Genomic DNA, 23,052 nt, shown 5'->3' on the forward strand with positions numbered 1-23,052 from the left:
TTCCTGTGAAATCCACCCCAACAAAGATTCTTGTTTGGGGATCCAGATCTATCCTCTGTGATAAATCTGAATGGTCTCTGTTCCATTAACTGAGCATTGATAGTTGCAAGGGTCTCAGATGGAACCAAGCAAAAGGAATGATATCCATGGAAGCAACCATCAGACCAATCACCTCCATGCATTGAGCCACTGATGGACGAATAGCAGACTGGAGAGAAAGGCACAAAGCCAGAAGTTTGGATTTTCTGACATCCGTCAGGAAAATCTTCATGGACAGGGAATCTATGATTGTCCCTAAGAAACACAACAAGAGAACTCTTTTCCAGATTCACTTTCCATCCGTGGAAACACAGAAAAGACAACAACATCTTTGTATGAGATTTTGCTAGTTGAAAAGATGACGCCTGGACTAAGATGTCGTCTAGGTAAGGCACCACAGCAATTCCCTGAGATCTGACCACCTCCAAAAGAGCCCCCAGAACCTTTGTGAATATTCTCGGAGCCATTGTAACACCAAACGGAAGAGCAACAAACTGGAAATGCTTGTCCAGAAATGCAAACCTCAGAAATTGGAGATGATCCCTGTGAATGGTAAAATGAAGATATGCGTCCTTCGGGTCTATGGTCGTCATGACCTGACCTTCCTGAACCAATAGAAGAATGGAACGAATAGTTTCCATCTAGAACGACGGAACCGTGAGGAATTTGTTGAGGCACTTTAAGTCTAGGATGGGACAGAAAGTTCCCTCCTTTTTTGGAACCGCAAATAGATTTGAATAGAATCCTTGATTTTGTTCCTCTAGTGGGACTGGAACAATAACTCCCACGGAGGATAGGTCCTCTACACAATTTAAGAAGACCTCCCTCTTTACCTGGTTTGTGGATAGTCTTGACAGGAGAAATCTGCTCCTTGGAGGGCAAGACATGAATCCTATTTTGTAACCCTGGAATACTATGTCCACAGCCCACAGATCTGGGACATTGAGTATCCAAGTCTGCCAAAAAAAAGAAAGCCTGCCCCCCACTTGATCCAAAATTGGATTGGGGGTGGACCCTTCATGCTGATTTAGAGTCAGAGGAAGGCTTCTTGTTTTGCTTCCCCTTATTCCAAGGCTGACTGGACCTCCAAGAGGTCTTGGCTTGCTCTGGTTTGGAAGAAGAGGAGGAAGACTTCAGTCCTTTAAAGTTAAGAAAGGAGCGAAAAAGAAAATTGATGCTTACCTGATAAATTTGTTTCTTTTTAGACACGATGAGTCCACGGATTTTATCCTTACTTGTGGGATTACGCCTCCTGGTCAGCAGGAGGAGGCAAAGAGCACCACAGCAGAGCTGTTTATATAGCTCCTCCCTTCCCTCCCACTCCAGTCATTCGACCAAAGTTAGGAAAAGGAAAAGCCAAGGTGCAGAGGTGTCTGAAGTTTCACAAAAAAATAATAATAACCTATCTCATAGAACAGGCCGGGCCGTGGACTCATCGTGTCTAAAAAGAAACAAATTTATCAGGTAAGCATAACATTTTCTTTTCTTTTTATCCACGGATTTCATCCTTACTTGTGGGATACAATACCAAAGCTAGAGTACATGGATGAAAAGGGAGGGACAAGACCGGGAACCTAAACGGAAGGCACCACTGCTTGAAGAACCTTTCTCCCAAAAACAGTCTCAGCCGAAGCAAAGATATCAAATTTAGAAAATTTAGAAAAAGGTTTGAAGAGAAGACCAAGTTGGAATGAACCGTAACTCTGTCAGCTCATATGTAAAAACGGATGATACTCTTCAACCAAAAGGAAAGAGGTAGCCGTAGCTTTCTGGCCCTTACTTTCTCTAGAATAAATGTCAAACAGAGAAGACGATTGACGAAAGTCCTTAGTCGCTTGAAAAAAAAAATTGAAAACACGGACTACGTCCAAAATGTGCAGAAGACGTTCCGTCTGAGAATAAAGATTAGGACACAAGGAAGGAACAACAATCTCCTAATTAATGTTCTTGTCTGAAAAACCTTAGGAAGAAAATCAAGTTTAGTACATAACACCACCTTATCCGAATGAAAAATAAGGTAAGGCGAATTATATTGTAATGCCGAAAGCTCAGACACTCATCGAGCAGAAGAAATGGCAACAAGAATAAAACTTTCCAAGATAACAACTTAATATCTATGAAATGCATAGGTTCAACTGAACCCCTTGAAGAACTTTAAGATCTAAATTCAAACTCCATGGAAGAGCAAGTGGTTTAAACACAGGCCTGACTCTAATCAGAGCCTGACAAAAGGATTGAACATCTGGACATTTGCCAGAAACTTGTGTAACAAAATAGATAAAACAGAGATCTGACCCTTTAGGGAACTCACTGATAAACCCTTCTCCAATCCTTCTTGGAGAAAAGACAAAATCCTGGGAATCCTAACTCTACTCCATGAGTAACCCTTGGATTCAAACCAATAAAGATATTTATGCCCCATCTTATGGTAAATCTTCCTAGGTACAGGCTTACATGCCTGAATTAAGGTATCTATGACCGAATCAGAGAAACCTCGCTTGTATAGGATCAAGCGTCCAATCTCCAAGCAATCAGCTTCAGAGAAACTAGACTTGGGTGGAAGAAGGGACCCTAAATAAGAGGTCCTTCCTCAACAGAAGTGTCCAGGTTGCAGAGATGACATGTCCACCGGATCAGCATACCAAATTTCTGTGAGGCCACGCAGAAGCGAGGAGGATCACTGATGCCTCCTACTATATGATTTGAAACAATCACCTGGGAAAGAAGCACAAACGGGGGAAATAGATATTCTAGGCTGAAGGACCAAAGAACTGTCAAGGCAGCTATAAGCTCGGACTGGGGGCCCTAGACCTGGACCCGTATCCCAGAAGCCTGGCATTCTGACAAGATGCCATGAGAGCCAACTCCAGCCGACCCCATTTGAAAATCAAGTTGGAGAATATTCCCGGATGGAGTTCCCACTCTCCCGGATGAAAAGTCTGTCTACTCAGAAAATCCATTTTCCAAGTGTTCACCCCTAGGATATGGACCGCTGACAGATAGCAAGAATGAGTCTCCACCCACTGGATAATCTTGGCCACCTCAGCCCTGGTTAAGGAACACCTCGTTCCACCCTGGCGTTGACATATTGTCCGTCTGAAAAAAGATGAAACTGGGCCGAAGCCAACTGAGGCCAGACCAGAAGAGCCTTGAGCTCACTCTCAGTTCCAGGAAGTCTATAAAAAGAACAGACTCCGCCAGAGTACACACTCTGCTAAATCAAATTCCCTGGAATAGGTGATCCAGAGACTGACTGAGGAGACAAATCCGCATTGTCTCCTTTCCATTGCCTGAGTATGTTTAACTGCATAGACCTGAAGTGGAACTAACAAACGGAATTGTAAGGGTCACAAGACACTGCTCAGTTGATCAACCTTGGAAGGATGAAAGGTAGAGTAGACCTCACCGGAGATTGAACCTGCAACCCTTGGGTTGTTACAGAGTTCAGCCACAGCGCCGTAGCATGCTGAGCTACCTGTCCGGCTATTGTCCCTTGCCGTCACCAGCAGTCCGACTACTCCTATGTACTAAACCACTGAAGGCCGAGAAGTGGACTGAAGGATTAGGCCAGAATTGATAGAATTTAATTTCCTGACCTTAGTCAGAAAAACCTTCATTGATATGGAATTAGTCATGATTCCTAAGAAAAACTACCCATGTGCTTGGGACTAATGAACACTTGTCCAAAGACACCTTCCACTAATGAGATCACGGGAAGTATAACACCATGTCCGTGTAAATCCTACTTGCTGCAGGGAGGATGCTGGGAATAGGACATCAGCCAGATAGGGCGCATTGCAATGTCCCGTAACTGAAGCACCGCCAATAGCGATCCCAGAGTCTCCGTAAGAACTCGGAACTATGGCAAGACCAAAAGGACTACGAATAGAAAGTGTTTGTCCAGTAAGTCAAACCCTAAAACTTGAGACGATTCTCGTGAACAGCACATAAAGGCACTTGTTCTTAATCCACCGTTGTCCTAAAATGACCCACTAGGATTAAGGGAGGAATGGCACATATTAATAGTGTCCAACCTGAAGGACAATACCCTTCTTAAAAAATGGTCTGAGGATTCCCGTTTTACGAGAACCACAACCCGATAGGTAACCCCAGATCCTGTATCTGTATTAAAACTGGAACCATCACTCCGAGGCCTGAGAGGTCTCCTACACAGTGTAAGGATGACTCTCCTTTTGTCTGATCTTCAGACAAGTTTGAAAGCAGAAACTGCCTCTGAGAGGAAAACATTTCAGCTTGAAGCCAAACTTGAGCTAAAAACGGAGAGTCAGCCCCCACAAGATCCAATTCCGGACTGGGGCATGTTCTCCATGCTGTCTTTAAACAGCAGGCTATGTTTTTCTATTTTTTTAATTTTTTTTCGTCAAGCCAGGTCTCAACAAAGTTTGCTCCTGGCAAGGAACCACCAAAACCTTAGTTTTAGAACATATATCCGTAAAACAAGGCTCTAACCATAAGGTCCCAAGAACTGGAACAGAGCCACCTATGCTCCCAGTTTAAGAACTGGAAGGGAAGAAATTGAAATAAAGGAATCAGCCATATGAAAACCTTTATCCAGTCCTGGATTTTATCCAGGGAAGCTACTGACTATAGCATCAGACAACACATCAAGCCAATATGCCATTGCACTAGCGACGGTAGCAAAGTACACAGATGGTTGCCATTATAAACCCTGGTGTATGTCCCATTCCATAGGACTATCCTCTAAGGGTAAAGAACTTCTCGTAGTGATAGTTGCAACTACTCCTTCCCCCCTAAGGAATGTCGTTCAGCCTCCTTAGCTGAGTCAACTATGGGAAACAGTCTTGTAAATATAGGGAATGCCTAAGGTACCATTCCATCTGAAACTGAGATTCTCAGTAACATGGAGAAACTCTTTAGAATAGCAATTCCTCTAGCAATGCTTGTGGAAAATATAGAATGGAGTGTGCAGGAAAGCAGGGCACTGCAAGTGGGCCATAAAATTTTGACGGAAACTAAAGGAGAAATTTGTGGCCATTGTTAACAGACTCCCAAACAGCAATCGTCATAGAGGGAGTAGATTCAAACAGAGAAAATAAATTTGAATACATTTTAATAATTATTTCACATAGGAAAACAATACTGTGCCTTTAAATCTGAAAAGGAACTCTATTCTCGTGTGCGTTTGTTTCATGCTCAGTCTCAAGGGATGAATAAACAAATAAGCAGCTAAAATGCATTTATTATAATGAACACAGAACAAAAACGTTACTGTCTCTTTAAATCTTAAAGTAACTCAATTTTGTGTGTTTTTGTACCATCCTACGTCACAAGGATGAAATAACAAATAAACAGCCGCAATTCATTTAATAAAATTTACACAGAAAAAATGTTACCGTCTCTTTAAATTTTAAAAGAACATTTTATTTCTGCTGTGCAGAACAATCCAATAAATTATTAATAGTGTTGTAAATCGACATCGCTATGTACATCAAAAAAGCAATGTCCTTGCAAGGAACCGCAGAGCACTGCCTGTGGTCCATAAAATTATTCTGGACACTGTAGCAGAAAATTGTGGATTGGAACAGCAATAGCTTCAAAAGGAGTATATATAATAAAAAGGACACCTAAAAAAAACAGTACTGTTTCTTTAAATGTGAAAATAACATTATCTATTGTGTGCCTTTGTAGTATTCTATCACAAGGATAAACTAACCCAAGCAACTGAATTTATATAATAAAGATCACAGATAACAAACTTTACTGTCTTGAAAGTTTTAAAAATCACATCGTGTTTATTGCGTTTAGTAAACTGACGTTTAAGTATTAAGCAAACCGTACTGGAACAACTGAAACTTAGCTATTGTGCTGAAGGTGACCAAGTGTCCAAGATAACAGAATAACATCAGAGACCTCTAAATACATCTGACACACAATGTAAATAGATCTATCACTGAGCGCTACCTAGCTGCGTTAAACTCACTACCCTCCGGTATTGAAGTATTCTATCAGTCCTAGTGGGGGAAGAGAGAGCAACTAATCAATGCCCGTAAAGCTCCGCCCTTCGTGGGCGTAATAGTACTCCCTCTCCCAGCACTCTTACTGTACTGTGTTCAGAGATGGATGAGGAAGCTCAAAAACGGCGGGAAGATAACTCCGCCCATCGTGGGCGTCACCCTACACAATCTCCCGGTCGCCATTAAGATCTATATGGATCGGACACCGGGAGAAATAACAAGTAAACCAACTGTAGAAAGTGTCTAAATGTTCTGTTGCCAGAAATAAAAACTAGCAGTTTCCCAGTCGGTATATTTTATGTTAAAGATCACCTGGGGAAAAATAACAATACTGTGCCTTTAAACTTTACTACCTTGATCCAGCCCCAGTGTCTGTATAACATGTTTCTTCCCATCACAATAAGGAGCCCAGTCTTTATCATAGCCCTTGACCTGTGATTGAATGTAATGCAGTGCTCACTTTCTTCTGAGAGAATGATGTCCCCAGAAATAATAAAGTTAGCAATTACCTCGAATGCTGTGCGACAGCATGGCAGTCCAGCAGGTTTTCAGAGGTCCTCCTCCCATAGCCCTGTGGACTAAGATTAGCCTGAGTTAAAATGTGCTTAGGCTATCTGTATTAGGGCAGCAAACATGTATAGGAGGCGCAGTGAGAACTATGTCCCACCAATTCCTATTGCTCTAAAGCCACCAAATGCTCTACTGTAGAGACTGATCAGGTCTAGGCTACACCCTAGAACAAAGTACCACTCACTGGCACTACTTTAAAAATAATAAACTCTTGATTGAAGAATCTTTACCAACACCTCACTTTGCCATCTCCTATCTTACTAACACAGGCAAAGAGAATGACTGGAGTGGGAGGGAAGGGAGGAGTTATATATACAGCTCTGCTGTGGTGCTCTTTGCCTCCTCCTGCTGACCAGGAGGCGTAATCCCACAAGGATGAAATCCGTGGATTCATTGTGTCTTTAAAAAGAAATTAGAATTCTGGCGACCCTTAGGTCTGTTCTTCTTGTCCTGAGGAAGGAAAAATCCCTTTCCACTCGTAATTTCAGAAATAATTCCCGCTAGACCAGGTCCAAATAAAGTCTTACCCCTATAAAGGTAAAGACAAAAGCTTGGCTTTTGAAGTTACATCAGTAACGAGCGAGAACAGTAAAGCTAGACATCTTAGCTCCCAGTCTAATTACCTGCATGTTAGCATCGCAGATAAAGGTATTGGCCAGTTTAAGAGCTTTGATCCTATCTTGGATCTCCTCTAACATAGTCTCTTCTCATATCAGATCAGACAAAGATTTACACCAATAAGATGCTGCACCAGCAACCGTAGCAATACTTGCCGCAGGTTGCCACTGTAATCCTTGATGTATGTACATCGTTTTTAAGTAATCCTCTAGCTTCTTATCCATAGGATCCTTAAAGGAACAACTATCCTCTATAGGAATGGTAGTTCTTTTAGCCAGAGTATAGCTAGCTCGCTCTACTTTAGGCACAGTGCGCCATGAGTCACGAATAGAGTCAGCAACAGGAAACATTTTTTTAAAAACAGGGGAAGGGGAAAAAGGAACCCCTGGCTTATCCCATTCCTGAGCTATAATTTCAGACATCTTGTCTGGAACAGGAAAACATCCACAGAAGAGGGAAAATCATAAACTCTATTAAGTTTAGAAGACTTTTTAGGGTTGACAGCAACCGAAGGTTCAGAGTTGTCCAAAGTAGCTAGAACCTCCTTCAGTAGCAACCGGAGATGTTCAAGCTTAAATCTGAAATTAACTTCTTCAGATTCTGAAGATTTTCCCCCCATTGTGTCAGAGTCTGAGATCTCACCTTCAGAAGCTACTAAAGTATCCTCCTCATCAGACATTTGGGAAAAGTTGACTAATGCAGATTTAGAGGGGTTAGAAACCTTACTAGCAGAAATATATCTAGATTTCCTCTTACGCTTACCCGAAGTAGGGAAAGCAGATAAAGCTGCAGACACCGCAGAAGTTATCTGTGCAGCAAAATCTCCTGGCAAATAAACACCCCCCGGAGGTTGAGAGGAACCACAGGGCACTGTATGTGAAACCATTAAGGCTTAGGATGTTTGAGGAGAAAGTTGAGGCATATCCTGAAAAGCATTATCCTGAGAGACAATAGGCTCAGAAGGGAGTAATTCATCTTTGAATTTGAGTCTTAGCTAAGCAAAAGGAACAAAATTGCATAGACAAAACAATTTGGGCCCCTAAACATAATAAACATTTATCCAAAGAAACAGAATCTTGGTCTGTATCCATAGCTGAAAAGGTCCCCAATAATAATTGAAAAAATGAAAGTAACCATTATGTCACTTTAAGAAAGGAGTCTTAAAATGTATAATGCTGAAATTTAATTTGGATTATTTAATTATGATTAGTTAAATAAAAGTCCCTTACACCTCTATACCCCAGCAAGCTGAGGAGTCTTACCACACTGGGACCGGAGTTGATATAGTAATTGCAGGGAGACTCTCGCATGCAGATCACCTGTCAGAATGGCTGTCAGACCTAAAGAGCTATGAGCAACAGGATCGAAAAACTCAAGCAGAGCCAGTAATGCGATGGCTAAAACAGACGCACAGCCCTTTCACTCCGCTCTATAATGAAGAAAAACGGAAGAGAGCAGGACACGTGATCGGACCTCTGAAAAGAAACTGCGCCACTAAAAGGCGCACGTTTCTGTCTGACCAGTAAAAACTAAAGTCTCATATAATGAACACTCCACTATAATTAACCCCATTCTTACTAGACTTTTTAGGAAAGTAGAAATAAAGACAGTATAATGCTCATAGACCCTAATTAACCCTTTAGCCAGTCTTTCAATAAAAAGGGGGGAAATTAACCCTTTAAAGATTCACATTCATCAGTGCCTGCCAAACTGCCCATGTTAACCCCTAAAGGTCATATACATGTCCCAGATGATGATCCACTAGAGGAATTAACCTCCATATTGCTGTCCTTCAGTACCTAGAAGGCAAAGGTACTAACCTGTGGATCCAGTTGCAGGGCAGGAACAGCTTCTTAGGTGTGATAGACACTCCACTCTCTATCAGGGACCTAAAGAAAAAGAAAGAGCAGAGTAACCAACCCTGGCTTTCTATAAAGGGGTAGCAATAATGTTAGAAATAAAGCGAAGACAACCTCGCCGCTTTCTAACTGCTAATAGCCACCATTACTCTTACTAAAGAGATTGACATTGACACAGTTTAGCCCCAATCCCTGCTTGTAGGCAAAAGTACCCATAAAAGTATTAAATAGCTTCAGACACCATCTTAGCACATCCTCCATTCACAGAGGCAAAGAGAATGACTGGGGATTATGGATAAGGGAAGTTACACTTAACAGCTTTGCTGCGGTGCTCTTTGCCTCCTCCTGCTGGCCAGGAGTTGAATATCCACTAGTAATTGGAATGAAGTCGTGGACTCTCCATGCCATAGGAAAGAAACATTGCTCTTCTTGTGCTGCTGACAGTCAAGGGGGGGGGGGGGTTAAATCACTGCTCTGTATGTGTTATTAGCAGTCAAAGACTATCGGCTAGATTTAGAGTTCTGCGGCCAAAGGGGTGCGTTAGCTACGAGTGCTTTTTTTCTCCCGCACCTTTTAAATACCGCTGGTATTTAGAGTTCACAGAAGGGCTGCGTTAGGCTCCAAAAAGGGAGCGTATAGCATATTTACCGCCACTGCAACTCTCAATACCAGCGGTGCTTACGGACGCGGCCAGCTTCAAAGACGTGCTCGTGCACGATTCCCCCATAGAAAACAATAGGGCATTTTGAGCTGAAAAAAAGCAGCGTTCAGCTCCTAACGCAGCCCCATTGTTTCCTATGGGGAAACACTTCCTAAGTCTGCACCTAACACCCTAACATGTACCCCGAGTCTAAACACCCCTAACCTTACACTTATTAACCCCTAATCTGCCGACCCCGCTATCGCTGACACCTGCATATTTTTTTTAACCCCTAATCTGCCGCTCCGTACACCGCCGCCACCTACGTTATCCCTATGAACCCCTAATCTGCTGCCCCTAACACCGCCGACCCCTATATTATATTTATTAACCCCTAATCTGCCGCCCCCAACGTCGCTGCCACCTACCTACAATTATTAACCCCTAATCTGCCGACCGGACCTCACCGCTACTATAATAAAGTTATTAACCCCTAATCGGCCTCACTCCCGCCTCAATAACACTATAACTGCTGACAGTCAAGGGGGGGGGGGGGTTAAATCACTGCTCTGTATGTGTTATTAGCAGTCAAAGACTATCGGCTAGATTTAGAGTTCTGCGGCCAAAGGGGTGCGTTAGCTACGCGTGCTTTTTTTCTCCCGCACCTTTTAAATACCGCTGGTATTTAGAGTTCACAGAAGGGCTGCGTTAGGCTCCAAAAAGGGAGCGTATAGCATATTTACCGCCACTGCAACTCTCAATACCAGCGGTGCTTACGGACGCGGCCAGCTTCAAAAACGTGCTCGTGCACGATTCCCCCATAGAAAACAATAGGGCATTTTGAGCTGAAAAAAAGCAGCGTTCAGCTCCTAACGCAGCCCCATTGTTTCCTATGGGGAAACACTTCCTAAGTCTGCACCTAACACCCTAACATGTACCCCGAGTCTAAACACCCCTAACCTTACACTTATTAACCCCTAATCTGCCGACCCCGCTATCGCTGACACCTGCATATTTTTTTTAACCCCTAATCTGCCGCTCCGTACACCGCCGCCACCTACGTTATCCCTATGAATCCCTAATCTGCTGCCCCTAACACCGCCGACCCCTATATTATATTTATTAACCCCTAATCTGCCGCCCCCAACGTCGCCGCCACCTACCTACAATTATTAACCCCTAATCTGCCGACCGGACCTCACCGCTACTATAATAAAGTTATTAACCCCTAATCCGCCTCACTCCCGCCTCAATAACACTATAATAAATAGTATTAACCCCTAATCTGCCCTCCCTAACATCACTGACACCTAACTTCAAGTATTAACCCCTAATCTGCCGACCGGACCCCACAGCTACTCTAATAAATGTATTAACCCCTAAAGCTAAGTCTAACCCTAACACTAACACCCCCCTAAGTTAAATATAATTTAAATCTAACGAAATAAATTAACTCTTATTAAATAAATTATTCCTATTTAAAGCTAAATACTTACCTGTAAAATAAACCCTAATATAGCTACAATATAACGAATAATTATATTGTAGCTATTTTAGGATTTATATTTATTTTACAGGCAACTTTGTATTTATTTTAACTAGGTACAATAGCTATTAAATAGTTATTTAATATTTAATAGCTACCTAGTTAAAATAATTACAAAATTACCTGTAAAATAAATCCTAACCTAAGTTATAATTAAACCTAACACTACACTATCAATAAATAAATTCAATACAATACCTACAAATAAATACAATTAAATAAACTAACTAAAGTACAAAAAATAAAAAAGAACTAAGTTACAAAAAATAAAAAAAATATTTACAGACATTAGAAAAATATTATAACAATTTTAAGCTAATTACACCTACTCTAAGCCCCCTAATAAAATAACAAAGACCCCCAAAATAAAAAAATGCCCTACCCTATTCTAAATTAAAAAAGTTCAAAGCTCTTTTACCTTACCAGCCCTTAAAAGGGCCTTTAGCGGGGCATGCCCCAAAGAAAACTGCTCTTTTGCCTGTAAAAAAATAATACAACCCCCCCCAACATTAAAACCCACCACCCACATACCCCTAATCTAACCCAAACACCCCTTAAATAAACCTAACACTAAGCCCCTGAAGATCTCCCTACCTTGTATTCACCACACCGGGTTCACCGATCCGTCCTGGCTCCGACGTCTTCATCCAAGCCCGAGCGGGGGCTGAAGATGTCCATGATCCGGCTGAAGTCTTGATCCAAGCGGGAGCTGAAGAGGTCCATGATCCGGCTGAAGTCTTGATCCAAGTGGGAGCTGAAGAGGTCCATGATCCGGCTGAAGTCTTCATCCAAGCGGGAGCTGAAGAGGTCCATGATCCAGCTGAAGTCTTCTATCAAGCGGCATCTTCAATCTTCTTTCTTCCGGATCCATGTTCATCCCGCCGATGCGGAACATCCATCTTCACCGACGACTTCCCGACGAATGACGGTTCCTTTAAGGGACGTCATCCAAGATGGCATCCCTCGAATTCCGATTGGCTGATAGGATTCTATCAGCCAATCAGAATTAAGGTAGGAAAATTCTGATTGGCTGATGGAATCAGCCAATCAGATTCAAGTTCAATCCGATTGGCTCATCCAATCAGCCAATCAGATTGAGCTCGCACTCTATTGGCTGATCGGAACAGCCAATAGAATGCGAGCTCAATCTGATTGGCTGATTCCATCAGCCAATCAGAATTTTCCTACCTTAATTCCGATTGGCTGAATTCGAGGGACGCCATCTTGGATGACGTCCCTTAAAGGAACCGTCATTCGTCGAGAAGTCGTCGGTGAAGATGGATGTTCCGCGTCGGCGGGATGAACATGGATCCAGAAGAAAGAAGATTGAAGATGCCGCTTGATAGAGGACTTCAGCCGGATCATGGACCTCTTCAGCTCCCGCTTGGATCAAGACTTCAGCCGGATCATGGACCTCTTCAGCTCCCGCTTGGATCAAGACTTCAACCGGATCATGGACATCTTCAGCCCCCGCTTGGGCTTGGATGAAGACGTTGGAGCCAGGACGGATCGGTGAACCCGGTGTGGTGAATACAAGGTAGGGAGATCTTCAGGGGCTTAGTGTTAGGTTTATTTAAGGGGGGTTTGGGTTAGATTAAGGGCTGGTAAGGTAAAAGAGCTTTGAACTTTTTTAATTTAGAATAGGGTAGGGCATTTTTTTATTTTGGGGGTCTTTGTTATTTTATTAGGGGGCTTAGAGTAGGTGTAATTAGCTTAAAATTGTTATAATATTTTTCTAATGTCTGTAAATATTTTTTTATTTTTTGTAACTTAGTTCTTTTTTATTTTTTGTACTTTAGTTAGTTTATTTAATTGTATTTATTTGTAGGTATTGTATGTAATTCATTTATTGATAGTGTAGTGTTAGGTTTAATTGTAGATAATTGTAGGTATTTTATTTAATTAATTTATTGATAGTGTAGTGTTAGGTTAAATTGTAACTTAGGTTAGGATTTATTTTACAGGTAATTTTGTAATTATTTTAACTAGGTAGCTATTAAATAGTTAATAACTATTTAATAGCTATTGTACCTGGTAAAAATAATTACAAAGTTGCCTGTAAAATAAATATTATTCCTAAAATAGCTACAATATAATTATTCGTTATATTGTAGCTATATTAGGGTTTATTTTACAGGTAAGTATTTAGCTTTAAATAGGAATAATTTATTTAATAAGAGTTAATTTATTTCGTTAGATTTAAATTATATTTAATTTAGGGGGGTGTTAGGGTTAAGGTTAGACTTAGCTTTAGGGGTTAATAAATTTATTAGAGTAGCGGTGAGGTCCGGTCGGCAGATTAGGGGTTAATACTTGAAGTTAGGTGTCGGCGATGTTAGGGAGGGCAGATTAGGGGTTAATACTATTTATTATAGGGTTATTGAGGCGGGAGTGAGGCGGATTAGGGGTTAATACATTTATTATAGTAGTGGTGAGGTCCGGTCGGCAGATTAGGGGTTAATAATTGTAAGTAGGTGGAGGCGACATTGGGGGCGGCAGATTAGGGGTTAATAAATATAATATAGGGGTCGGCGGTGTTAGGGGCAGCAGATTAGGGGTTCATAGGGATAACGTAGGTGGCGGCGGTGTGCGGTCGGCAGATTAGGGGTTAAAAAATTTTAATAGAGTGGCGGCGATGTGGGGGGACCTCGGTTTAGGGGTACATAGGTAGTTTATGAGTGTTAGTGTACTTTAGAGCACAGGAGTTAAGAGCTTTATAAACCGGCGTTAGCCCAGAAAGCTCTTAACTCCTGACTTTTTTCTGCGGCTGGAGTCTTGTCGTTAGATTTCTAATGCTCACTTCAGCCAAGACTCTAAATACAGGCGTTAGAAAGATCCCATTGAAAAGATAGGATACGCAAATGGCGTAGGGGCATCTGCGGTATGGAAAAGTCGCGGCTGGAAAGTGAGCGTTAGACCCTTTCTAGGCGATGTGGGGGGATGTGGGGGGACCTCGGTTTAGGGGTACATAGGTAGTTTATGGGTGTTAGTGTACTTTAGAGCACTGGAGTTAAGAGCTTTATAAACCGGCGTTAGCCCAGAAAGCTCTTAACTCCTGACTTTTTTCTGCGGCTGGAGTCTTGTCGTTAGATTTCTAATGCTCACTTCAGCCAAGACTCTAAATACAGGCGTTAGAAAGATCCCATTGAAAAGATAGGATACGCAAATGGCGTAGGGGGATCTGCGGTATGGAAAAGTCGCGGCTGGAAAGTGAGCGTTAGACCCTTTCCTGACTGACTCTAAATACCAGGGGTAGCCCAAAACCAGCGTTAGGAGCCTCTAACGCTGGTTTTGACGGCTAACGCAAAACTCCAAATCTAGGCATATGTGTTTCTGGCAGCCAAGGTGATGATATCTATATGTGGCAGGGTCAAAGATGGGACCTAATGGAGAGCTGTGGGGCAGGAACATTATATAACCCCTCCTACCACCCATATCTAATCACCTACAAGTCATCCAGTATTTTTGTGGGGGACATTTGGCAACCCTTTCACTCACCCATACAATTGATCTGCAGCTCCTTAGTTTGTGCATTCTCTAAAGTAGCAAGAAAAAGGCCACAAAGTTTGTCTGTGAAATGTGCAGCAAGTTTCTCTGCAGAGGTGGGAGAGGAGTAAAGCTTGCCATACACATAACATACAGAGGCCTTCACCAATTCATTAGGATACATCAGCCCCTGGGGTAAGTGATCTACAATGTTGACTGTAAGGAATAAAGAAAAAATAATAACCAATACTAAATTAAACATTGCCACCCATATGTAACAGATTGTTATAATTATGATCACCATCACGTACAGTATTTGTAAAGTATCAGTACTACTCAGAAACTTAACCATAATAACACAAATGAATAGTTAACCTATAATATAGATGTTTTGGGAGAATGAGACAGATGGTGTGGGCATTTTTGTTTTAAACTTTATTTGCTTTAACATTCTAACTAGTGTCAATTGCTCGCTGTTTATCTATGGCTTTTCTATACCAATTAAAAGGAAGATAGCATTACACGGACACAAAAGATCAAACAGAGCTGTAATGTGTTATATGCAACTGCAATAATAAAATGCCATGAAGAGAAATCACACAAAATCTTTGGGATTTTTTAGACTTTAGACTTGATCTCGAGGGAGCTGCGGCTATTTCAGAGTACCAATGGAGAGCTCCGGGCCCCTAGATGTCCCAGTCCAAAAAGCGACATGATCCGTGGCTGGGGGCCGGAGCAGCAGTCTGGCAAAAGGGCACTCAGGAACAGTCCGAGGTGGGGGGGGGGGGTGTCAGAACCCCAGGTTCCTGTGTGAGCTCCCTCCTAGCAATCACCCCAACCTATGCCCACCAAAGGTATGACAAGTACCAAAAAGAGCGGAGCTCTGGGGCAAAGGGCTTCGGGACTGACTTAGGTTAAAGTTCAGTGGGAATTTCTAGCGATCCCAGTCGGCGAGTAGTTCCATAAGATTCAAGCTGGGACTCGGCAAGGCCAGAAGGGGCAATGCGGGGTAGTGATCAGCTCTTTCAGGGCAAAGTTCAAACACTGTAACAAACAAAGGGAAATTGGTGGAAAACACAGTAATCCAAATATGGAAGGGGTTGTCCTGGCAGCCTGGTATCCGTGACAGTGCTCCCCCCTATAGTCCGGCAGACCCAGCTAGATCCTAACGAGTCGACATGGGGCTGTCCGGTGATGTTACTCCACATGTCCCCTGGACACCCATCCCCCAAAACACAGAATCCTCTCAAGATATAGGGCCCATAGTCGGTGGGGAGAAGGCTGGCCTGCCGTCCTCTCCAAGTGCAAAAGTAATGGAGGCTTCCGTTACATTTCTCCCACTGGTATGGACCTGAGTTAGTCGAACGGTTCAGCCCCAAACTCTCCTCCATTTTTGTGGTTGGCCACTGCCACTGGGGGTTGAGGATGCTGACCTCCTCTCCCTGGAACTGTCTCTGCCGCTGTGGAAAGAGGTCGGCTACCTCCTCTCCCTGGAACTGGCTCTGCCGCTGGGGCGAGAGATCGGCTATCTCTCCCTGGAAATCACTCTGCCGCTGGGGAGAGAGATCGGCTGTCTCCACTCCCTGGAAATGTCTCTGCCGCTGGGGAGAGAGATCGGCTGTCTCCTCTCCCTGGAAATGGCTAAGCCCCTGGGGAGAGAGATCGGCTGTCTAATTTCCCTGGAAATGGCTCTGCCACTGTGGAGAGAGATCGGCTGTCTCCTCTCCTTGGAAATGGCTCTGCCGCTGGGGAGAGAGATCAGCTGTTTCCTCTCCCTGGAAATTACTCTGCCATTGGGGAGAGAGATCGGCTATCTCCCCTCCCTGGAAATGGCTCTGCCACTGTGGAGAGAGGTCGGCTACCTCCTCTCCCCAAAAATGGCTCTGCCGCTAGGTAAAGAGATCGGCTATCTCCCCTCCCTGGAAATGGCTCTGCTACTGGGGAGATCGGCTATCTCTCCTCCCTGGAAATGCAGAGATATTGCAGGTGCCGAGCACTGGTACTGTGACCAAGTTCCAATCCAGAGGCTCCATAGCCTGCTGCTGAAAGGAATCTAGCAGCTTTTTGTAGGCTTCTTCCAGCTCCCATTCCTGAACACTTATAAAACCCAGATTGGCTTGCAGCCAGGGTACCCCCGAGAGATTCAGCAGTCTCTCTTGGTACTCTCCAATTTCCTCCGGTCTCCACTCCGCCTCAGACTTTGGAAACTCTGCCTTGTTTCCAAAGTCCGAGTCTTCTGTTAGCTTTTTAAATAGCAATCCAGGGCCGTCAAAGCCAAAGCCCTCTGTGGGGATGCCATCCTACAGCCATGGCCATAGCCATGGCCATACTTGCATAGCATACCATCAGATGGCCCTGTAGCCGTCGTACAGCGTCATCTTAGTCTGGACCAGTTCATCTAATTCAGATAGCCGTTCCTCCCAGGGTTGCTCTCCCAGTAAAGGCACTCGGAAGTCCAGCTGGAGCCAGTACCTTTCCTCAGCAGTGGGGAGGACCTTTTCACAATAGTTCTGCTCCTGAAGAGCCTCCCTCCAGAGTTCCCGGCGGATAAATTCCCTCCATCCCAGCTCGTCTTGTGCAGAACCAGGACCGTCCAGCTGGGCCGGTGTCTCTTGCATTCTCCATCGGAACTCGGCCTCCATGGTTGCAGGCCACTGTGGCGCTTCTCCTCTGTCAGCAGGAAACTTGGTCCCCGTGGTGGTTTCAACTGTCCGTGTGGAGGAAGCAGATCCCACTGCTGCCAGCCAATGTGACGGACCCCGGATACCCCAACTGGGTATCTCCGCCAAAAGGGCCTGCTTCCACCCCAGAACCTGTAGCTGTATAGTGGGAAAGTTATTATAGCAAGTAGCCCACCCTAATAACCAGACAAGACCAGTATTATGGTGAAACACGAACAGGCTTTATTGAGACAAACACACAGCTTATATACACATTTGCCATCTGATAAGAGCCTTATCTGATCAAGAGAGCACCGCCCCTCCAGACAGGCTGGATCCTCCATAGGAGCCATAGTTGCATAGAGATCCCACAATAGCTAGGTTGTAGTTTCGGGGTGATCCCAAGGGAGGGGCAGATATTTCAGGGTACCGTTGGAGAGCAGCAGCCTGGCAAAGGGCACGCAGGAACAGTCCGAGGTGGGGGGGGGTCAGAACCCCAGGTTCCCGGGTGAGCTTCCTCCAGGCAATCACCCCAGCCCATGCCCACCAAAGGTATGACAAGTCCCCAATAGAGCAGAGCTCTGGGTAAAGGGAGCGACCTAGGTTAAAGTCCAGTGGGAATCTCTAGCGATCCCAGCCGGTGAGTAGTTCCATAAGATTCCGGCTGGGACTCGGCAAGGCCGGAAGGGGTAATGCGGGGTAGCAATCAGCTCTTTAAGGGCAAAGTTCAAACACTGTAACAAACAAAGGGGAATTGGTGGAAAACACAGTAATGCAAATATGGAAGGGGTTGCCCTGGCAGCTTGGTATCCATGACAGCCCAACACTTCACTTGGTATCCTTTGTTGAAAAGCATACCTTGGTAGGCTCAAAAGCAGCAATGCACTACTGGGAGTTAGCTGCTGATTAGTCAATGTACACATATGCCTCCTGTCATTGGCTCACCAAATTTGCTCATCTAGCTCACACAGTGCTTTAGCTATGTATTTAACACCCCTGTAAAGGTTAAACACAGTTATATGCAAAAAAACCTGTGCAATAATAAAATGCCCTAACACTGCATATTTTTGCACTTTTATGTCCTTTATGAACCAGAAATGCAAGTGCATATAATGACATAGCGACAAGGTTGTTACTCACAGTGCTCGGTGACAATAAGATCAGCTAAGCTTGATATGGAATCTAGCAGCTTTCCTAGTAAGGTGAAGACAGGCAGCATTGCTCTCATGCAGCCAGACTCAGACAACTGAAATGACATGTAATTTAGTGATGATCTGTTGTACTCTGTTCAATTAAAACTTCCAATGTTAGCGTTTTCAAACCTGTCCGTAGGCCTCCCTAACAGGCCAGTTTGTCAGGATTACCTTGGGTGAGAGCAAGTTTATAACCATGTTTACTAATCAGCTGATTATTTCACCTGTGCTTCAGTTCAGTTATTCTCAAAATCTGGCCTGTTAGGTAAGCCTGAGGGCAGGTTTGAAAAACAGTGTGTTAGTGTATGAGACATAGGGTAGGTAGCATGGTTTGGGTTAACCTGTTGGCTGTCAGAGAGAACAGCATGTGCAATGCACTACTGCTGTCTCTGGTAGCCAAGGCACTTTCTAGCTTTGTAGTATTTTACTAACATTTCAGCGGGGCACCATTTTCACGGTTCTCTTCAGCAGTAAGCTGTTCACAACATCATCATGCTTCTAAACTAGAGTTAAGAGCTAACCTCACTGGGATCTTTTCTGTATTGCTATTACACAGATTTAGACAATTTGATCAAAATTCTGATAATACAAGATGTAGCCATACTTATTATAGGTAGCTCCTTGACATACAGAATAACAGTTAAGTATCTGAAACAAGGGCTCACGTCTTCCTTGAATAGACTTTTAATGTTAAAATGCTATAGATATAACTAATTTAATCTTAATATGCTTAGACGCAGCAAAACATTTAGATTCATAGACTAGCGTTGCCACCTCAGCCATGTTTTCCTAGACACTTATGAGTTATACATGTTGCAGGGTGTGCAGGTAGGAACATGAATTTCAACCCTGGACAGCACACAAATAGTGACACTTAACAGCACTATTCAAGTCCTACCTGCACAACCTGCAGCATGTGTAACTCATAAGTGTCCAGGAAAACATGGCCGAGGTGGCAGCACTATCATAGACGCTTATGAGGTTGCCAAGGGGCCTTATTGTAAAGGTGAAATCATGTTCTAAATTCATTAAGTGTAATATAAATACTTATTAATACAATGAGCAAACAATACAGAAACTTACCTGTTTGTGGCATTCATCCAGTACACAGTGAAGAAACTGCTCTAATTTGAGATCCACAATTAGCTGCACCAGTACTGAAAAGGTGAATAGGTTATATATAAAGTGTATGTGAATAATCACCAGTTTCAACTGCAACCTTAAAAGCTTAAAGGAACACTAAAGTCCAAATGTAATTGCCTGTAAAAGGTTTAATTGTGCACAATGAAAAAAACTTGGCAATGTACAATCATTGTTTATTTTGGTTGCTTTTCCTGTAATTTAACTCTGCAAATTGTATTTGTACTTAAAGATTTTTACTCTACAAATAAATCAAATATGGATTTAAAAAAAATGGATTTGTTTATTTTGATTTGTATTCATATATCACAGTTTATGTACAATGATAAAGAATCACACACGTGCCTTTTTGACAGAAATCTTATTCCACACCAGACAACTGGGGTGCATCGTATAGAATTCAAAGCCCTGATAATGCAACATGCCACAAAGTGATTGTTAGAGCAAGAGATCCTTTATATCTACAACTGATTTGCCACTATAGATGAGATAAGTTAAATATACTCAGAAGGATTTTCAAGGGGTGTGTCACAAGGCAGCAAAACCTAGCAAATGTTGCTAACAAAATGGCAGTTGGATTAATTTCTGAAACATATAAAAAATAATTTAATGCCCCTTTAAACTTAGATATATCTAAATAAAATACATTTGCAAGGAGGGACAGCTGTGAAGAATTTCTTATATATATGAAATATTGGTAACGTGACAATCAGAACTGTGGTTGTTTGAAACAATGACTGTTGTCAGTTCTTACTCTCAATAACTACATCCAGCGCAGTACCATCTTCAGTGCTTTGTAACATCCCTGAAACCAAACACATACAATTTCTGTTAAATGCAATCTTGTTTGTTAAATTACTAATTTCATTTTTAACTAAAGATTAAATTGCCGCCTAAGGCTACAACAGTCTCTTTAATCGGCCACAAAGATCCATTTGTGGGATTCAACTGACAATTAAATGAAATTAAAGGGACACAAAACCCCAACAACTATTCCATGATTCAGATAGAGCATGAGATTTTAACCCCTTAACGACTGCAACAATTATTTACTCGAAGGTGCTATCATAAAGATTATCCAAAATAAAGATTAAGGGGTCAAATTACCAAATGATTTACCATAAGCTGTCAGCATTTAACATTACACAAGCATTTCTTGTTAAAATGCTTGTGCAATGCCGCCCCCTACACATTCACAGCCAATCGTCCGCTAGCAGGGGGTGTCAATCATCCCAATCGTATCTGATCAGGATGACTGCAGTCCGCCCAAAAGGTGGCAGACAAGTTAAGAAGCCGCGTTCAATTAGTCACTCCAAACACTTATATTTTACCTTGTTTTTCATCTCTGATATGCGCTCTAAAACCGGACCCACTGTAAAGTCCTTTTTTTCTTTTTGATGCACAATCCACCAATCCTAAGCGATGTCAGCAGCCTCGCTGTTTTCAATGAGTAACCACATCCAAAAAACATGCATGCACTCAACTGCTCTAGATCTGTAACCACCTGACATCATCAGCGCTTGTTCATGTATTTTTCGCACATGCGTGGTAATAACAGGGGGCATAACATAGTGATGCTATGGTAAACACTAAATTGTAGAGAGCTCACTCGATTGATCCGTGCAGTTAGACGAAGTAAACAGTGATTCTGTTACATTAGTAAAACATTAGAGCATGCACTTTGTAAAAAGTACACAGGATAGCGCATCGAGTGATGATTGTAACTGTGCTGTCAGTCACTCAGCTTACCACCACCTGTCACGGATACCAGGCAACCAAGGTTAAACCCCCACCCCCTACTACCTAGTCCCCTGCGATTTCTCACCGGATTTGGACTTTTCAGAGCATTCGCGATCTCCCAGACATCTGGTTTGTTTTGTGATCTGTACCTCCTCACGGAAGAGTTGATCTCTGACCGCCTAACCCCTTTCTGGCTGGCCGGGCTCCTGGAACTACTGACCGGCCGCGCCTCCCTGAATACCGGCTGACCATTACCCCAGGCTGCTCCAGCAGCCCTTCACCCCAGAGCTCCGCTCTTTTGGGGATTGGTGCCCCCTGGGTCAGCCAAGAGGTGGGGTGATTACTGAAGGGGAGCTCCTTTGGGAACTTGGGATTTCGGACCCCCCCTACATCTTCTCCTTCCCATGGCTTTCCCGGTGTACATTTGATCACCCGTAGCTCCGGCCCCCAGCAACGGATCATGATGCTTTTTGGACTGTGGCATCTGGGGACCGAGAGCTTTCCAACGCTCCCCTGGGATCACCCCAGAATAACCTCCTCCATATCACTGGGACTCTATGGGACTATAACTGCTATGAGGGGCGCCAGCCTGTCTGGAGGGGTGGGAATGGTGGGAGATCTGGGGGTCTGATAAGGCCCCTTATGAAGATGAGTTGGTGTATAAAAGTAGTGTGTTTTGACAATAAAGTTGTTCTTTGTTTCACCCGAATACCGGTTCTGTCTGGTTATTTGTGTGGGCTCTGCTATTATCACTTTGCTCAGCTACATAGCGGCATGTTCCAGGTATAGGAAGGACCCTTCTGGCGGAGCTACCCAGTCGGGGTAGCCGGTGTCCGTCACACCACCCAAATATGTAACATGTAAATAGTTCAATCCACCATGAACGTCACATAATAGAATAATGGAGATTCTAAGTGGACGAAGGGAAGCTGTAATTGACAGGTAAAAAATGACATTATATTGCATAAAACAAACAAATTTGAAGAATAAATGATGTGATTATCATATAAAAATGAAAGTGAATGCACACATATAATATAGATTAGTGATCTTTTACCATCACTTTAAGGGATTGTGTTGCTATAATAGTGCAGGTCTTGCCGCTCTTAGGGCCTCCCTCAGGAAGTCTTGTTAAAACAGTGCGGTTTTGTCACTGGCAACGAGAATGCACTATTGAAAGCGATACCCCCATAGAAAGACTAGTGACGTACGTCACTGGTCATTAAGGTGTTAAGCAAATTTCCAATTTACTCCTGTTATCAAATTTGCTTCATTCTCGATATCCCTTACTGAAGGAGCAGCGATGCATTCCTGTGAGCTAGCATCTGTTGAACCAATGAAAGAGGCCTATATGTGCAGCCACCAGTCACCATTTTTTTTTAATATCTTATTTTCTGTCTGAATCATGAAATAGAAAATCTGAGTTTCATGTCCCTTCAACTTTCTGATGAAAAACTATAAAAAAAAAATTAGGTTTGTTCAATTTGGGTGCAAGGCAGTAATTTTCCTGCCTTCGTGATTTATTTAACCAGAAGATAAAATCCAGGAAGCCTGTAATTGCTTGG

The 23,052-nt window shown here is 43.1% G+C and overlaps 1 protein-coding gene across 1 annotated transcript in view; it reads right to left on the reverse strand.

Moving 5' to 3' along the window:
• MEI1 (meiotic double-stranded break formation protein 1) overlaps positions 1-23,052 on the reverse strand; it is a 1,068,659-nt gene that overhangs the window by 1,044,840 nt on the left and 767 nt on the right. The window contains 4 exon segments of the mRNA XM_053689435.1: positions 14,767-14,970; positions 18,555-18,660; positions 19,691-19,764; positions 20,502-20,552. Of these exon segments, the coding sequence (XP_053545410.1) occupies positions 14,767-14,970; positions 18,555-18,660; positions 19,691-19,764; positions 20,502-20,552 (435 nt within the window).

The sequence above is a fragment of the Bombina bombina genome, chromosome 7 (genome assembly GCF_027579735.1).
Source record: "Bombina bombina isolate aBomBom1 chromosome 7, aBomBom1.pri, whole genome shotgun sequence".
Lineage (NCBI taxonomy): Eukaryota > Metazoa > Chordata > Amphibia > Anura > Bombinatoridae > Bombina > Bombina bombina.